This window comes from Ambystoma mexicanum, chromosome 3q (assembly GCF_040938575.1).
Source record: "Ambystoma mexicanum isolate Mex_15411 chromosome 3q, UKY_AmexF1_1, whole genome shotgun sequence".
Classification (NCBI taxonomy): Eukaryota; Metazoa; Chordata; class Amphibia; order Caudata; family Ambystomatidae; genus Ambystoma; species Ambystoma mexicanum.
In genome coordinates, this window is record NC_090926.1 from 59,382,252 (window position 1) to 59,399,051 (window position 16,800).

A 16,800-nucleotide genomic window follows, 5' to 3' on the forward strand; every position below is an offset into this window, starting at 1 on the left:
CCAGCACATTCACAAGCTCACAACCATTCACCCAGCCACACATACATCATACTAAAACATAATACACAAAGCACAGCACAAAAAAAAAGAATCTATTTTTCTCCAACCTGCTCAGGATCTGAATCAGTCTTTGCAGGAAGTCCTCCACTCCAGCAGACTCTCGCACGCCAGGCTCCAGTACGCAGCCAGGAAGCCAGCTTCCTGTCCTGGAGAGTGGGGCCTAAACAAGGTAACGTTCTGGTTGTGTCGCTCTGGGGCTGCAACGCAAACGTTACTTTAAAGTTGGAGTGCATGCATTGACACTTGGAAAGAAGTCAGATCATTTATTTTTGTCAGAAAGAAATTATCCGACTTCTTTCCGAAGTGTCTGTGCATGCGCTCTGAACGGGCAGAGCTGGCTTAAGGGGCATTGGCTGAGGTTCGCACTTTATGTCTTGTGGCCACACTGCTCGATCGCCACTTAAGCCGGACCTGAATGTTGGCCTTGACCCCCCCCCACACACACATGAATAAACTCTCAAATGCACCCAGTACATGTACTATGAGACAGCTCCCCTTTTAAGGAAGAGTAATGTTCTCAAATGTTGCACCAAATAACCTCAGTGGGTGGCTGTCCCTCCACACTGTCACACGGAAATTGTGCTGCAAGTGGTGCATGTGTTAGATGTGCATTTGCTTCCGAGGTCAGCCAATCGGTCTTGGTGGCAGGTTACAAAAGATTTGCAACATCCAGATGAGATTTTTAAAACCTTTCGTTTTCACACAGCAGGGAACAGAACCGGACTCACAAATGGTTAGACCATCCGAGAACCACAATTAGGATTTGGCCAAAGTCCAACTCCCCAAAACAAGCACAGTAAAATCAGGGACTTCCAAAAATGGCCTAGCATGATCACACTCTACAATAAGCACACACACACCCGAGTGTCCAGACACAATCCCAGCTCCCACTCACCATCATGGTTCTATGTTGTTGATCCCCCATCCTCTTAGTCTGTAGAACACCCTCCTTCTGTATCTTCAGGGAAAGCAGGGCTTCTTCAAGTTTTAGCTGCAGAGAAGATAGGATATAAAACAAAGGAGGCTTTTCTTTCCATTCATGTAGGTGTTCACTACATAAGGCCATGTATCATTTGACTTCACATAGATAATGAACACGACACTAAAGTTGGAGAAGGCATACAACTGGAGATCGTGAACACCAAGGGACTCTGTTAGAACACGTGCAATGGCCAAAAATTGTTCCCATGACAAGAGCAACCCCCTTCCGACACTGAAGGGCTTCAGATGCCAGGACCACCAACTACAACTTTGTGAAGGATGTCTGGGATTCAAGCAACAAGAAAAAGCCTGCGAAGAAGACTATGAAAGTGCATTGCTGCAGCTCCCCTCTGTCCAATTTCCCAATACATAGCAACGGCCTGCCACTTATGTAGATTATTGGCACATAGCATTAAACCAAAGAAGAGGCCACAAACACGGACCAAAAACCCAAGAATCCATGTAACGTTCTAAGACACTCCTGACAGCAAAGCAATGCTCCGATAACTGGTAGTGAAATCTTTATAGCACTGATCAAGACTGGTGTGCACTCCCCATGCTTGTGGGTTAAGCTGAGTAACTAGGGCTAGAGGTCCGGGCACTAAAGGAAGACTTTCTGTAAAGGCCAGACAAGAGGGCACCGCCAACTGACAGCAAACATGACCGGTCATTGCTGATTATGTCGGCACATTCCTCCACTAAGTCTCATGCTCCATCTGCCAGCTTGCACCTTGTCCCAGTCATTCATATTCAACCACTCAAATCAGTCTTGCCAGATTAAAGCACTAGATACTAAAGCAGCCTTTAGTGGCTCCTGGTGTTAAAGAGCATGGACTGTCTATTGTCATAAATTGCAGAAGATGAGATTGCAAATTTCTGCGTACAATGCTCAGTCTGAAATGCAACCAACTGATTTTTAAGGCAGGCCCTAGCTACACAATTCTCCCAATATTGAATCCTACAATTACCTGCAGGGGAGTACATTGAATCAGGACCAGTGCACAGTTCAGCCAAACGAGAAGCTTGTTAATTTGCCTTTTTTGGTATGGCAGGTAAGCCCTATGCTTAAGTGTGCATATAGGTTTGTGGTGCCACAGGTGAACAGATAACCTTCACTTCGACCACCATGTTGACCTTTAAGTGGACCCTACCTTGCAGGGTAAAAGTAACTGCAAATACTTTGGGTGTTATAAACAAAATACATTGTGAGAATGATTGTAACATGCTTGCATGTAGATATTGCTTCAGTCCAAGTAATACAGTGGCCCATAAACTGGTCTAACAAGTTTTTTCTCCTAAGAGCTAGCCTTGACAAATGGGTTTGCCCCTTGCCATAAATGATCATGTCACCCAGCCCGGTTTCCTTACATTCTGGGAAGTGCAGTTTTCCATTGCCTCACATTCTGAACTCAGTATTTTTATGAAGGAGAAAAGAAAAACAGAACTGAGTGGCCTACTCATACATGACAAGGTCACAGATTTTTCTTGGTTGCTCGACTAATGCCAACACTAGGTGAGGCAAGGTATATTTATTTTATGTATCAGACATTTGTTAGGCACTTATACAATTAGCAAAAACTGTTTCAAAGCACCCACAGGGAAACAGGGTGAGGAAAGGGGAAGGCAGACAATGAATTACAAGATAATAATTTAATAGTACAAACAAAAAATTAGAACAAGGAGGGGAGAAACCTACTATGCCGTGTGAGTGTTCTGAACGTGCTAGTGCATAGGGGATGGGGATCAGCAATAGGTGCTGTAGTGCTCATGGAGAAGTGCTAGGGGTGTAAGTGCTAATAAAGGAAGAACGTAAGTGCAACCTCCCGCTGGGAGAGTGAGCCCAAGTAAGTGCAGTAGACAGACAGCGGTTGGGATGAGAGATGTGGGGGATCAGGGCCCCGAGAATACATAAGAGCCCTGCACATCAGTCACACTATAGCAGGGAAGAGAGCAGGAGAAGGAAGAGGTAAAGAGAAAGGTGTTGAGGCTTTTTCAGAAATTAAGGAGGTCCTGCTCAAGATGGAGAGGGAGGCTATTCCACAGGAGGGAGCCAGTCGAGGAAAGTGATCGACCACCAGCTCTCGGTTTAGCAAACCGCTTCACACGCAGGGAGTTTATGCCAGAGGAACGCAGGAGAGTATTTGGTCAGGAAGCATTTAAAAGATAGAGTGGTCTCTGGCTCCAGATAGCCTTGTGGATTATACAGAGGGATTTGAATTTAATTTGTGCCGAGACCGGGAGCCAGTGAAAGCTTTGTAGGGCAGGAGCAATGCGGTCCCTGGGCTTGAGGCCAGGGATAAGTCTTGCTGCCCTATTCTGGGTTAGCTGGAGCGGAGGTGTGGGGGGAGGGTTGCAGGTTGGATGAAGAAAGATTAAGAAGGAGGCTATTGCAATCATCTAGCCTGGAGAGAACCAGAGCATGGGTAACATTGAGTCTCTGGGGGAGATGAGGAAGGGTACAGTTAATTTGAGAAGGAAGAGCTGAAAGTGGGACTTATTGACAATGTCCTGAATATGATGAAGGAAAGGGAGGAATCGAAGAGAACGCCGAGATTCCTGGCTTCAGAGGAGCGGGCGGGGGTGCAAGGGGGGGGGGGGGAGGACAGGGAGGAAGGCCAGAGTGAAGGGAAGAAGTGGGGTGCAGGGACCCAATAGGGAGAATCTGTTTTGCTGGCATTGAGGCAGCGGTCATTAGCAGTGCACCAGGCCTGAATGGCAGAGAGACAGTCCGGACTGAAGGAAGGTGCAAGGGCGTCAGTAGGAGGTTTGAAGAAGAGTTGTGTGTAATCAGCTTAGCACTGGAAGATGGGGAGGAGGAGGAAATGAGGCGTGCCAGCAGAGAAAGGTATACGTTAAGATCTGCGTGATTTTTTCCGTCGCGGAAAAGTCTGCAGGAGAAATGTGCGAACCACAAAGGTTTGCACATTTCCCATGCGAACACACATTCAAAACCCCTACGTACCCACACCCCTCCCCCCACCCACAACCTCAACATAAACAAACCCTACTTACCTTTTTGAAACGCCGAGTCCCTGCGGCGCCAGTTCCCTTTCACTTCAGTGATTGGGAACCGGCGCTGCAGGGTCCTTGAGAGCTGCAGGGGTGTCCCCCGCAACCCCTGCTCCCTATACCACACAGTACAGTGAGAGGGGTGTTGCAGGGGACACCCCAGCAGTCTTTTCATACTTATCTACAATGCTACCACCAAAGGTTCAAACTTTTGGTGTTCGAACCTTTGGTGGTAGCATTTTTCAGACTTTTTGTACAGTCAGACTTTTTTTTCCGGTCCAAGCGTACAATTCCATATGTTAAAGAACCAAGGCAAAATAATGCAGACCTCAGGACGTCACAGGTGGAGGAGGAAGAAGGTGGAGGAGAAAGGGCCCAGGAAGGAGGCAAGCCAGTCCAGTGCACGCTCCTTTGATACCAGGGGTATCATGGAGCCTTTTTCAGGACGGAATGGTTCACTGTCAAATGCAGCAGCGATAAAGGAGAATGAGGACAGCAGGGGATTTGGAGTCAAGGGATGCGAGCAGTTCTTCACAGGTGTTCAGTCGAGCAGTTTCCATGCCTTTGAATGCTCGGTATCCAGAATGGTGGTCGTGTAGACCACCAACAAGTTCGCTATGAGAGTTGAGGGAGGGCCAACCTCAAGCAGTTTCCCCAGGAAGGATGTGATTGAAATGTGGCGGTAGTTGGCTGGGCAGGAAGGGTCTGAAGAGGGTTTTATTAAGGAGGGGGCACACAAGGGATTGCTTGAGGGAAGATGGAAAAGAACCAGTAGCAAAGGAGTGGTTGCAGAGATCAGCAGGAGCGAGAGAGGAGAGGTTGTCCTTGATGGTTCTGGAAGAGCATGGGGCAACCTGTTTGGAAGAGTGTGACAAGGCTGTGCAGTATGTCTTGGGCAGGAGTAGGGGCAGTAGATACTGCATACCAGGTTGGCAAATTCACTGCAGATTTTGAAGAGTTCAGTCATGTTGTTGGACGCATTGGACACTCGTGCCTGAATGTGGGCTTTTTTGGCACGGATGGAGAGTCTGTAGCGTCTCTGGATCAGTCGGCAGACAAGTTTGTCAGAGGGTGAGCCTGAAGTGTGCCACTTCCATTCAGCAGCCCTGCACTTACGTTTTTGGTCTGCAAGTTCAGAGTTGTACCAAGTGCTACACTTGGAGGCAGGTTTCAGGCGGATCCTCATGACTGGGGCAAGGATGTAGGTAATGGACAGCGAGGTTGCCGAGGGCAGAATCAATGGTAGAGTGTTGGGTGGGCAAGGGAGAATAAAGGTGGAAGAAGGCATCAGACACACTAGTTTGTCCTGAACGAGGTTGGCAGCGCTTTATGAGAGTTGTCACAGGGCCATAGGGACCCAGATGAGTGGTGAGGAGAGAGTGGTCAGACCAGGAGAGAGGGGGGGGCAGGGGAGTATGGAGAGAGGTTGGAGTAGATGGAGTCTTGCGTGTGGCCAGCAGAATGGTAGGGCCAGAGGGAAGAATGGAGAGGGATGGGGATGAGCAGAGGTCAGTGAAAAGGGTGGTTTCTGTGCAAGAGGAGTCTAGGTGGAAGTTGAAGGCACCGAGTAGTAGCAGGTTGGAGGTTTGAGGTGGTTGAGAGTAGGGAAGAACAGAAGTCCAGCAATTCAGAGAGGAACAGAGAAGTGCCTGGGGGCCGGTAGATGATAGCAATGGTCAAGGTGGTCGAAGGGGAGATGATCAATTTGCATACTATGCTCTCAAAGGACGAATAGGGCTGAGTGAGTAGGATGGAAGAAGGAATTCACTCTGGGAAATTAAGGCAACCCCTCTGCCAGCATGGCAGGGCTGAGGCTTTGCAGTAATCTTAAAGCCATTGGGTAGGAGTGCGTCAAAGGAAGTAACAGAGCTGGCACTGAACCAAGTTTCAGCGTCTTCAAGGAGAAGGCAGCTATCAGCAGAGTGTTTGATGGCTGAGTTGAGGGCCGCCAGGTGGAGGCGATCGCTGCCTTCGAAGGTTTTTTGAGGCGGAGTGTAGGGGCGTGTAGCTTCCGTCAGAAGCGGTGGAGCAGAAAGGGTTTCAAGGGGGAGAGGCAGGGGAAGGAAGAAAATTGGTGGGAGAAGAAATGATCCGGTCAAAGTGAAGGAGGTTGCTCTGAGGGCCTTGAACCAGGACTGGTTTGCTAGAGTAACCAAAATCACCTCATAAACCTAGGGTTTGGTGCATACTCCTAACAGACCTAAAATGTCATCTTAGAATAAACAGACTAATTGATCTGAATATTAAGCTCTTGTGTTTGATCTGCAGCTCATCAGGACAACTTGCTCTGGAAGATTTCCATGCGATAGCAAGTTTGGAAGCCAGCTGGGCCAGTGCCAAGGAAACCTAGGATGGTACTTTTCCTCAATGCTCGGATTGGCCCCCAAACCAGGTTCAATGTTCAATATCCTGGAAATAATATCTTGGACTGGCTGAAAATAAAATAGTACTAATTGGGCAGATTAAAATAAGTATTTTTCCTGATAAAGTTATGTGCAAATATATGCATAGGTTTAAAAAAGAAAAAAAATAGTGTCCTTATTGATTTAGCAGTTTCGATGGAATCCAGAGTTCTCAGGTTACCCATGGCCATGCAAGAGTGCAATCCAGCCCCGTTTGCTTGGAATTGTAGGAATTGCAAATGTTTGCAATTGTTTATTTGTAAAGCGCTTATACACAAGTGAAGTGCTTCAAAGTGCTTCATCTGTGATTTCTCACTTTTGGTTTAAGATTTGAAAATAAGCAAACTGCAAGTTCCAATGGGTAAAACACAGGACTAATGACCTCAAACACTCCATTCCCCTCAGCTAAACCCAACAACCCTCATTTGCATTTCCCCTTTCCAGGTTTCATGTCCCACTTAATATATGGGGCAGAGCCCCAACCCTCCAATACTGTCCACATCTGCTCTGAACCACACTGAACCATAGGCACATAACTTTGAAAATATATTTCCTTTAAGTCACTGGTTTCCCTTCAATGTAGGCAGTAACATGTCAAAGTTCCTTGTCGACATCGCACTACTATGATGCAGGTTTAATTATATAGTAAAAAAATAAAATTAAAAGAATTAAATGCTAAAATGTAGCGTCACTTAGTGTGCCTACAGTGCCTACTGGTGATTTGTGCGCATTTTCTGACGTTGCAGTCACTTCACCTGCTGAGTGTACAGGTTAAGTGGTGGAGAGCATTTGGGACTCCGATCCAACCAAGTCCTTAACCAAAATGCCAGGGGTAGCGGAATCACATGACCCTTGACCCCTGATGACACCACAGGAAGTGATGTCATTTAAAATATGGCTATGATATTGCTGTAATATATTAATGCTGCATATGGTGACGCATTCTTGTATATCAGCGAGTATAGGGCCATTGGACCAAATTACTGAATTTAATTTGACGTCAAAGGTCAAATGAAGCAAAATACATGTGGCTGTTAGAAAGGTGGTGGGTCAACAAATTCATCCCTTAGAAACTGAAGAACCAATCAAACCTACAGTCATCCCGTCTAACAGTTGAGTGTGGTCCATGGTGGCTGCACGATTATGTGCTGCGTTACCATATAAGAGCCCTGTTGGCTTGAATACCAGTAATGAAACTAGAATAAAAAAAATGTCCAAGCTGGCTCTGCCAGTAGTCCCACGTGACATGCTCCTGTTGGCTTTGCCATTAAAAATGCAATGTCATAATAAGAAAACCTGTCCAAGCTTGCTCCAATGTATTCCAGTCTAGACATGCAAGAACACGAATGCTTGCTTTATCATAGTTTCCCAGTAATACATTCCATGCTTACTGTGTATAACTAGAGCAGCGCTGGGAAAGCGTTAATAGACATGTGCGTTTTGGGGATCCTGCAATGCTACACCCTGGTCGAAGCTGCAATTATCCAGTTACATGAGATTCACTTGTAATGGTTTCTCTTGTGGGGTACGCATGCTGCTTAATTTGCCGTGCTGCGTGGCGCTACTTGTCAGTGTGTGTGTACATTCGTTTGTTGGCATATTACCTTGCTTGACTAGCCGCAGGACAGACCCAGGCGTCCAAAACACATGATCGGCAAGTGCTTGCCTCAGACATGTGTGCGCGTTTGACAGTCAAACACTATAAACTGGGAGCTGGCTCAGCATTTCATCCTAGTCTATGCATTGGGTGCCACTGACATGGGTAAGAACACATTTTATTGCAACGCTTCATATGAAGGGGCGCTTATATGTATACATAGATCCAGTAGAAACCGTTTGTTAACTAGTCAATTGGAATTTCCGCAAGTTGCTATGACAACACATAGCAGGTGAATGAAACGAGACCAATACTTCCAGCACGCACCCTTCCAAATAGGAAATTCTAACCCCTGGCTTCCCGTTTTGTGACCGGTCCTTTCCACCCAGGCGTTAATTGCAGAAAACTTTGCGCAGTTCATATTTAGAAAACGAATCATGCTCTGGGCCAGCCAAAGCGGCGGTAGTGTAGCGTGGTGCGGTGGCTTGCGTGTTGGTTGGCAATTACTGCTGTTGGAGTGTTATATTTTTAACAAGAGCGCAGCATTGGAAGGCGATTAGAACAGCAGTCTGCTCCATAACTGGGCTATTTTACTTCGCATAAGGTAAACAGCTTGGGTGACTTGGATGAGATGGTCAACTCGCTTCTCGTACAGCGGCTGTTAGGGCTCGGAAAAACTGCTTTCGAGATTTCTTTAAACAATGGCCAGACATGCAACTATTAAAAAATATTTGAACCGGATCACAATGTTTCACATGCAGTGATAGGCCGCAGTCACTTGCAGTAGCACTACAGATACATCGATTGTCATATTGGGCCTTTTTCCATTTCCTTTGAAGACAAACTTGCCAATTTTTGTTTCCACAGTTCATTGCGCATGAAAAGCGGCCTCCACGGATCCTCTCACATCTTGCAGTGAATGTTCTCGTACATGCTTTAAATAAAATTGAGTTCATGCAGAGCTATATGTGGAACACCTGAGAAAATTTAACAGCAGTCGTCCACAATTCTGTGGCACTCTCCCGTCCCCTGCACACCCAAATGTTATTGTATATAACAAAAAAATTCTCAGAGTGTAATTACTTTACAAATATAGTTATTAACTCACTTATTGTACAAAAGAATAATAACTCGGTTTTTGTAAAAATATTATGATTCTTATTTCTTCCAACATATATTGTTGAGTCATACAAGACTTTGTTAGGAATTGTTTATTTAACTATGTTACAAATTCACATGTTAGTAATCACAAGTATCCAATACTTCCTTAATTTAACGCTTCATACTACGAACCCAATGTTCTGTTAAGGTGAACAATTATACACACAAATTCTTTTATCCATCAATTAACAAGTTCATGAAAACATTGCACATTGGATGATCCTTGTGTGTCTAAGCACTCTATGGAGGAGTTAAATCTAGGAGTTTTCCTTTGAAAGAAAAATCTGTCGGAATGACATCCCTACAATATCCTTTTCCAAAAAATATCTGTATAGAGATAACCTCAATATATGTACAATTATAAGTAAATATTACTGAGTGGGCATACCAGGTCAATAGAAATATAAATGGTATATATTAAATGGTTAAAATATATAAGAGTGTAAGCACACCAATTTAATAGACCATATTAGAAAATTGTTCCACAAAGTACAAATGTATGAATCAGGATTGAATATTAATATCAGAATGTGAGCATGTGTAATAACCGATAACCACCTGGATGCACAAGCTCCGACATCACAATCTATATGGAATTTGAATGTATATAGTTACACCGGTACTTAGACTAGAGTACCATGTACAACTACTAAGGTACTAGGACCATGTACAATTACTGATACTACTTTAAAATGTTTATACCCCATGTATTTCTCTGCAGAATATCTCCCCAAAAACATTTTTTGAAAACATTTTTCAAAATAAATTGTTTTGGGATTACTGAATCAGAAAAATACACTCGTCTTGATTCTGGACTTCTATTTCTTTGAAATAGTTTGATTTTACCAGAATTCGTACTGAATGATACAAGTAATTCCAAAATGGATATTAGAATCGGGACGCAAATTGAAGTAATGACGTCACGGTTACGCTCACCTGGTATCCACAGGGACGTCACCCAGCCGGGTTACTCGCTGGTATGCTTCTCAGCTTTGCCCTGATGTGGTCTGCGGGGAAGGTTCTGCCTGAAAATACAGGAGGACTGTGTTCAAGACTGACCGACTGGGGTAAGTATCCTCCCTCCACCCCCGTATGATTTCAGTCCCTCTGGCGCCCTCTCCTCACCTTGTGGTAGAATTAGGCGTGCTCTCCGTCCTGCCTGCTTTGCAGGGGCGCGTTGTCTTTCATGGGCGAGTGCAGTCCAGTTACTTCACTGATGCCGGCATGTTTGATATTGTTCAGGTAGGTCTTATTGCTGTTCTTTAGTTTTTTTGCTATCCTGCATGCCTCTTTGTTTAAAATGTCTTTTCTCCCTTAGGTATGCGGAGCTTCAGCGCAGCAAACTGGCTTGGTTGAGCCCCGCTGGTAAATTATGGCGCATTAAGAGCGCTATGATGCGGTAAGCGCGCGCTATGGGCAGCGCTGCGAAGTCTTGCCTTTGCTAACATGTGTTTTCCTTCCTTGTAGGTCGCGGTGTTCTTCAGCGCGAGTGGAATGTCCGGAGTGGTGCCAGCCAAGAGGCGACCAGCCAGGTATGCCTTTTGAGCAGTTCGTAATTTGTAAAGGTCTCTACTGCTTCCTTTAATGTTGCCTCTATCTTCCTCTTTCAGGTCGTTCTGTCCTGGAGGCATGCAGATTCGAAGAAGCTGTTCTCAGTAGCTGCGAGTGTATAAAGATGAAGACTGCAGGTAAGATGCTGCTGCTAATGATGTTCCTTTTGTCTCCTTGCAGGTTCTGCTTCTCCGAGGTTCGAGGGAACAGGTGGACACGGTGAGCGTCACGTTGCAAGCTGCAAAGTAACGCGAAGCGTGTTGTCTTGCTCGGGCGTGGTTTAAATAGCCCCAACTAAATAGTCCAGGTAAAGTAGTCCCTAGGCTACCACACCCAAAACACTAGACTGCATAGCTTGGTTCTTAGGAACCAAGCTATGTGGATGCCTCCATGTTGGCTGAAAATAAAATAAGTAGTTCCCAAGCACATTGTTTTTCATGGTGTAGGAGTCTGGCGCCATAGGAGCCAGGACTGACCCCATGAGGGCTTTTGAAGAGGATGCCAGGCTCTAGAGGCCCGAGTCCTGACTCCACCTGGCCAATGGGTTTGCCAGAAGGGGGTTTTGGGCGAGGGACGCGACAGTCACCACGCTACGTGACGAATAATAAAAACAATGTGACTTCATCACGCCATAGCGTAATGATGTCACACGATATAAGACGGCTATATTTGTTGCCATTTGAACACGGGCGACAGCTGCATACAGATGCTCGGTGGATATTCTACAAACTAGGTATGTTTAGGAAATTGAATGGTATGGGATCTTTTGATCCGCTTCAACTGAGGAGCCCTAGATAGTAACCTTAGCAGGTTTACACAAAGTTCTTTTAATTTCCAGAGAAATCCGGTGAATTACCACAAGCATCCTTGACAGCTGCTTCATTCGGGTACTGACCCCGACCATGGGACTCCACTGGGCATTCCTAGATAGTAGTTACTTCTAGGTGGTAAGATATTTATGATTACCAATACTTACCATCACATAATTAGTACAAGATCATAATTCTGACTATCAGATTTAATAACCTATCACTGGTCCTAACCAATGACCCAGAGTCACAGATGAAATGGGATAATGTAGCACCTTGTCTAACATGCTTCATTTATTTTACATTAATAATCTCTTTAGGTTAGTATTCAAATGTGAATTTTAATTACAATTAGCATCTTATTTCCATACAGGGTTTCCCTGTTTTAACAGCTTATTCTGAACAAATATCCTTGATTTTCGGTTACCCCACACTCCAAAATAGGAGACAAAGCCAACAGAAGGCCACTGAATTTGATTGAACATCGACTTATACATCGCATCTTATACATTGAACATCCAGGTGACTATGGATGAATAAAGGTGACCATGGATGAATAAAACATGACAGATTTATAATTAAATAATCATGTAAAAGTAAGTATTGCATTAAAATATTATATCAACTATATCTCCTAGGACACAAAAAGAAAGGGTGAACAACTCCTGAAGGGGACCTAATCCCTGAAATGCGTAGAGTGCTTAGACACACAAGAATCATCCAATGTGCAATGTTTTCATGAACTTGTTAATTGATGGATAAAAGAAGGTGTGTGTTTAATTGTTCACGTTAACAGAACATTGGGTTCGTAGTATGAAGAAGCGCTAAATTAAGGAAGTATTGGATACTTGTGATTACTAACAGGTGAATTTGTAACATTGTAAGGAATTGTTGTTTATTCAACTAAGTCTTGTATGACTCAACAATATATGTTGGAAGAAATAAGAATCATAATATTTTTACAAAAACCGAGTTATTATTCTTTTGTACAATAAGTGAGTTAATAACTATTTTGAAAGTAATTACACTGAGAATTTTTTTGTTATATACAATAACATTTGGGTGTGCAGGGGACGGGAGAGTGCCACAGAGTTGTGGACGACTGCTGTTACATTTGTTAAGGACAACCTAGTGCCAAGGTTGGTTTTCTCCCTGGCACCCCACTAATTAGCTTTAAAAACCAATAAACTAGAATTTGAACATAGGTGTGCACAGGGCCATTTTGTTTACAGCTTTGAACACCTGAGAAAAACAAACAGGTGTTCAGGGCCCGTCTTACACCAAATTGCACCCCAGGCGGGAAGCATTGTTGGCAATCCCCCACCCACCCCTAAAAGTGACAACCATAAAATGTGTTACAAATGTTGTAAATAGGGCACTTCATTTAGAACCAGACAGAAATACAAATGCAATAGAAAATGCATACACTCGACACTAGGTGACTAGTCTACGGATAGCAGGTCAAGGAAGGGCAGGCTGCCCATGCCCAGCAGCTCTCCTCCAAGCTGAGTGAATAAACCCTACTCAGCAGGGTTCAAGTCCTAAAAATCAAAGAGGGGTTACTCGTCAACGAATGCAATGGATGCGACGGTGCCAGAAATTAGCATATCAAGGTGAAATAAGCACATTTCATTAAATTGGCTTTGCATAACCACCCAAATTGCACAGGACGAATGGCATTTGCCTCTTCATAAAATCACACACAAAACCAAGAGAGGATATTTTCTACAAATAGTGTTTTTGAAAACGTTAAAAGGTGTGCATATTTAGAACTCTAAGAACCAATACAAATGTTTTCCCTGGGATTTGCAGTACCTAAATGGGACATTTCACCTTTAGCGGTTTGTTATTTTTCATCATGTTATATAATGCAGTGGGGAAGTGTCCGGCCTACAAACCTTGCGGGCAATGCAAGGGTAGTATTATACATGCCGCATTGTATGGGAACGGTGTGCAATAGGCATCGAACGAGGCATATTGTCCGCCAGGGGAGTTGCTAGGTCTGGAAAAGACCTGGGGCTAAATTGATGTCGGAACTGTTGGGAATGGGGACTAGCTAGTTTTTTGGCTGTAGCCCCTGAGATTCTATCCGGGGCTACAACCAAAAGATCAGGGGCTACAGCCCCCTTAGCCCCCCCCCCCCTAGCAACGCCCCTGTTGTCCGCAGAGTGAGATACATACAAGGCAACTGATGGTCTGTGCAAAGAGCAGTTCATGTGAGTGCAAGGCGAGCCTGGTGCTGGCGAGACTGGTGCAGTCCAGTTTGGTAGTCATTGAGATTAATTTTCGTTTGAGTTCGGGGGTACCGCTGGTGCGTTTTTAGTGCCAGTGATGGCTTTAGGAATATTGAAAAGGGTTTGGGGAATGCAGTATTTGTGCAGTGGTCAGAAGTAATGAATCATGGATTTGGTTTGTGGTGATTTGGGGGATCATTTATGGTTTCTGGGCTCGTTGAGGTGGGGGTGCTGCTTTGCTCCCTGTATTTTTATGCCACACGGTCAATATCAAAAGTGCTGCACAGTTCCAGCGTGTGTTGGAGGCAAGCCGCGGCGCGGACAATGACACCATTGCTGTCTAAATGACCTGCCGGGTGCAGCGCTGGAATTGGGTGACTGGAGCGGTACCGGTACCCGCGGGATGAGGTGGCGGAGAGCCGGTTCACATTGCGCAGATAGTATCAGTGCCAAAGGTTAGGGGTGGGGAGAAGATGCGCCAGGCAGAGAGATCTGTCTGGAAGTTTCAGTTGCTGACCTTGATTTGAATACCCAGCTCACATTAGAAATGACAACTCTGCAAAGTGGGGGCATTTTAAATGCCCCCCTTTCCAGCCCTTCAGTTCATTGCAGGGGTGAATGATGCGATCAGGTAGCTTGTGCAGGAGGTGTGGATGGAAGCGCCATCTCTTGGGAGCTGAGTGGCAGGCTGTTGAGGGGGCAATTGCTGGCCACTAATATTCAAGGGCGTGATGCCTGGGGGCTTTGGGGCACTCACCGCAGCTAGATCGAGGTATTGAGGAGCATTCGACTGCCACTGAAACAGAGTGCATCGGGCGGTAAGGGGGCATTGCCATGGGGCATTGGAAGGGAATGACACTGGAGGATGGGCATGGCTAGACACGTGGAGGACTGGCACATTCAGCCGCTATCAGTATAACAAAGACATCAGGTGGGTGATGCTGCTTGTTTTCAGTGTCCAGTGCAGGTTCCCGAGGGGCAATGACAGAGAGAAGGTATGACATGGATGGCAAAGCTCACAATGCATGCCATTGCCATGCGGGCTACGTATAGTATTTTGACTTTTTTTTTTTAAAGGAGTTCTCATCCCAGTGATCGATACGAATGGAGAAGGTTTTCCTAGCGGGGCCTTTTTTTAAACCTATGAACGTCTGAAAGAGTCGGGGGTGCAAACATCACGCATATCTTGTGGCGTGAAAGCCCTCATGCCTCTCTGAAACCACGGGTTAAGGACTTCCCCACCCCACCGCCAGATGGTGCAATGACTAAATACATTCTGAAGTGTGCAAGCGCTAACCATATCATAGAGCTATAAGCAGGGTGTGATGGGAGTAATCCCGTGGCAAAATATTGCACGACACCCACAGGGAGGCTGTCATGGAGTATGTTCCGATGGGTCCATAAACGCAAGTGTTTGCATCAGTGCTATCGCACACAACAACTAGCCAAATGGGACCTGCTCCCAGACGGAGAGCGTCCAAGGTGCCACGTGCTCGTGCCGAATTCTTACACTTGTCAGAGGGGTCCTGACCTATTCAAGCGTTTGAGAAAAAACAAGTCTCTGAGATGATGAAGTTTGACATCACAGCATCTCCGGGGGTGGGCTTGCCAGGATGCACTGCTAGCTTGCAATGGCATCTTTACTCGCTAAATGGCTAACTACAAGATCACAGGCGAAAGGTGGTGTCCCACCAGTTAATCTCCTGTGCTGTAATGTACAATATCGTGCAATGAGGGATATCGCCTGTCCTTCCTCTGGCAACTAAGGTTGCTGGAGATAGCCATCAGACACACAAGGCTGACTCGGGCTCAGACACCGTCTGTTGTGATAAATGATAGGGAATTGCTGCGACGCAGCGACGAGCAGCCACCACCTCTCCCCCACCTACCCCGGCCCTCCCCTCAGCCCAGGCGAACACAGAGCGCACCCCTACCCACCCGCCTGTCACCACCAAACAACCAACCATTAGAGCCGGCCAGCAGCAGCAGCCGCCGCCGCCAACGGAGCTGCTAAGATCACGGGCCATCACCACATGCAGTGCCCCAAACACTTACCATAACCTGCACACCCTCTCCTCTTTTCTTGTAACGGAGGGGAGAGGGCCCGGCAACTGCAATGCCAGCCCCAATCAATCCTCCATGTATCATTACTCTCACTGTGTGTGGACGTGCACAGCCTGGAGGTAGGCATGTGTGCCGATGGGCCTGGCCGCCAGCCGCGCCAATGCCATCCTGTGGCGGGGGTGGGTGTCCATAAAAGCAACAAATGTTGCCAATTGGCCAATTGCTGCCCTGCCTGAGGGCCGAGGCTGCAGTGTGCTACTAGCAATACGTAACATTAAATGATGAATGTGGCTGGTGCGTGCGACCTGACCTAGCTTCGCAGGAGCACCAGCTCAAGGCTAAGACGACCTATAACAAACGCACTAGCGCCATGGACTGCCGGTGAAGCGCCCCCCCTATAGGCTGACTGACGTCAGGCAGCCGCCTGAGCTGTCTGACACAAAGACTTGCCCTGCTGGTATTTTTATTGCGTATGTTCAAGATACGTGTGCAACAGTCAGCATACAGAGCTCACTGCCTTCTCGAACTTCATTTTGTGAATTCCCGGCAGAGCCGCGATTGCATTCGCCGGATATGCACTTCTGTAGAAATACCATTTTGACGAGCGTTTTTTTCGGAGAAATTGCAGGTACTTGTACAGAAAAGAGGGATAATCAGTGGTGGAAATGGAAGACAATTGGGAGGGGTGGAGGAATCCCACAACGGCACGGCAGAGTTTGGGGGGCGGTGTCCTAAGAGGCAGGGTTAAGGGGCGGAGCTGGCAGTTTACCTCAGATCAAAGGAAAATGTCCAAAATAGTTTAAAACCGCGCCATTTCTTTCATGCTGCTACTTTTTCAAACTATATATCAATTCCACTTTAAACCGCTTGCATGGCACTGGTGATGAGTTACTTCACTACGCGGATAATAGTTTTGACCGGTGTTGCCGAGT

At 46.0% G+C, this 16,800-nt stretch overlaps 1 protein-coding gene across 2 annotated transcripts in view; it reads right to left on the minus strand.

The window, feature by feature from the left end:
• LOC138582110 (E3 ubiquitin-protein ligase TRIM39-like) overlaps positions 1-16,800 on the minus strand; it is a 473,056-nt gene that overhangs the window by 328,843 nt on the left and 127,413 nt on the right. For both annotated transcript variants that reach the window (XM_069653088.1, XM_069653087.1), the window contains exon 3: positions 956-1,051. In XM_069653088.1, coding sequence (XP_069509189.1) covers positions 956-1,051 — 96 coding nt within the window. The remainder of the gene's footprint in view (positions 1-955; positions 1,052-16,800) is intronic.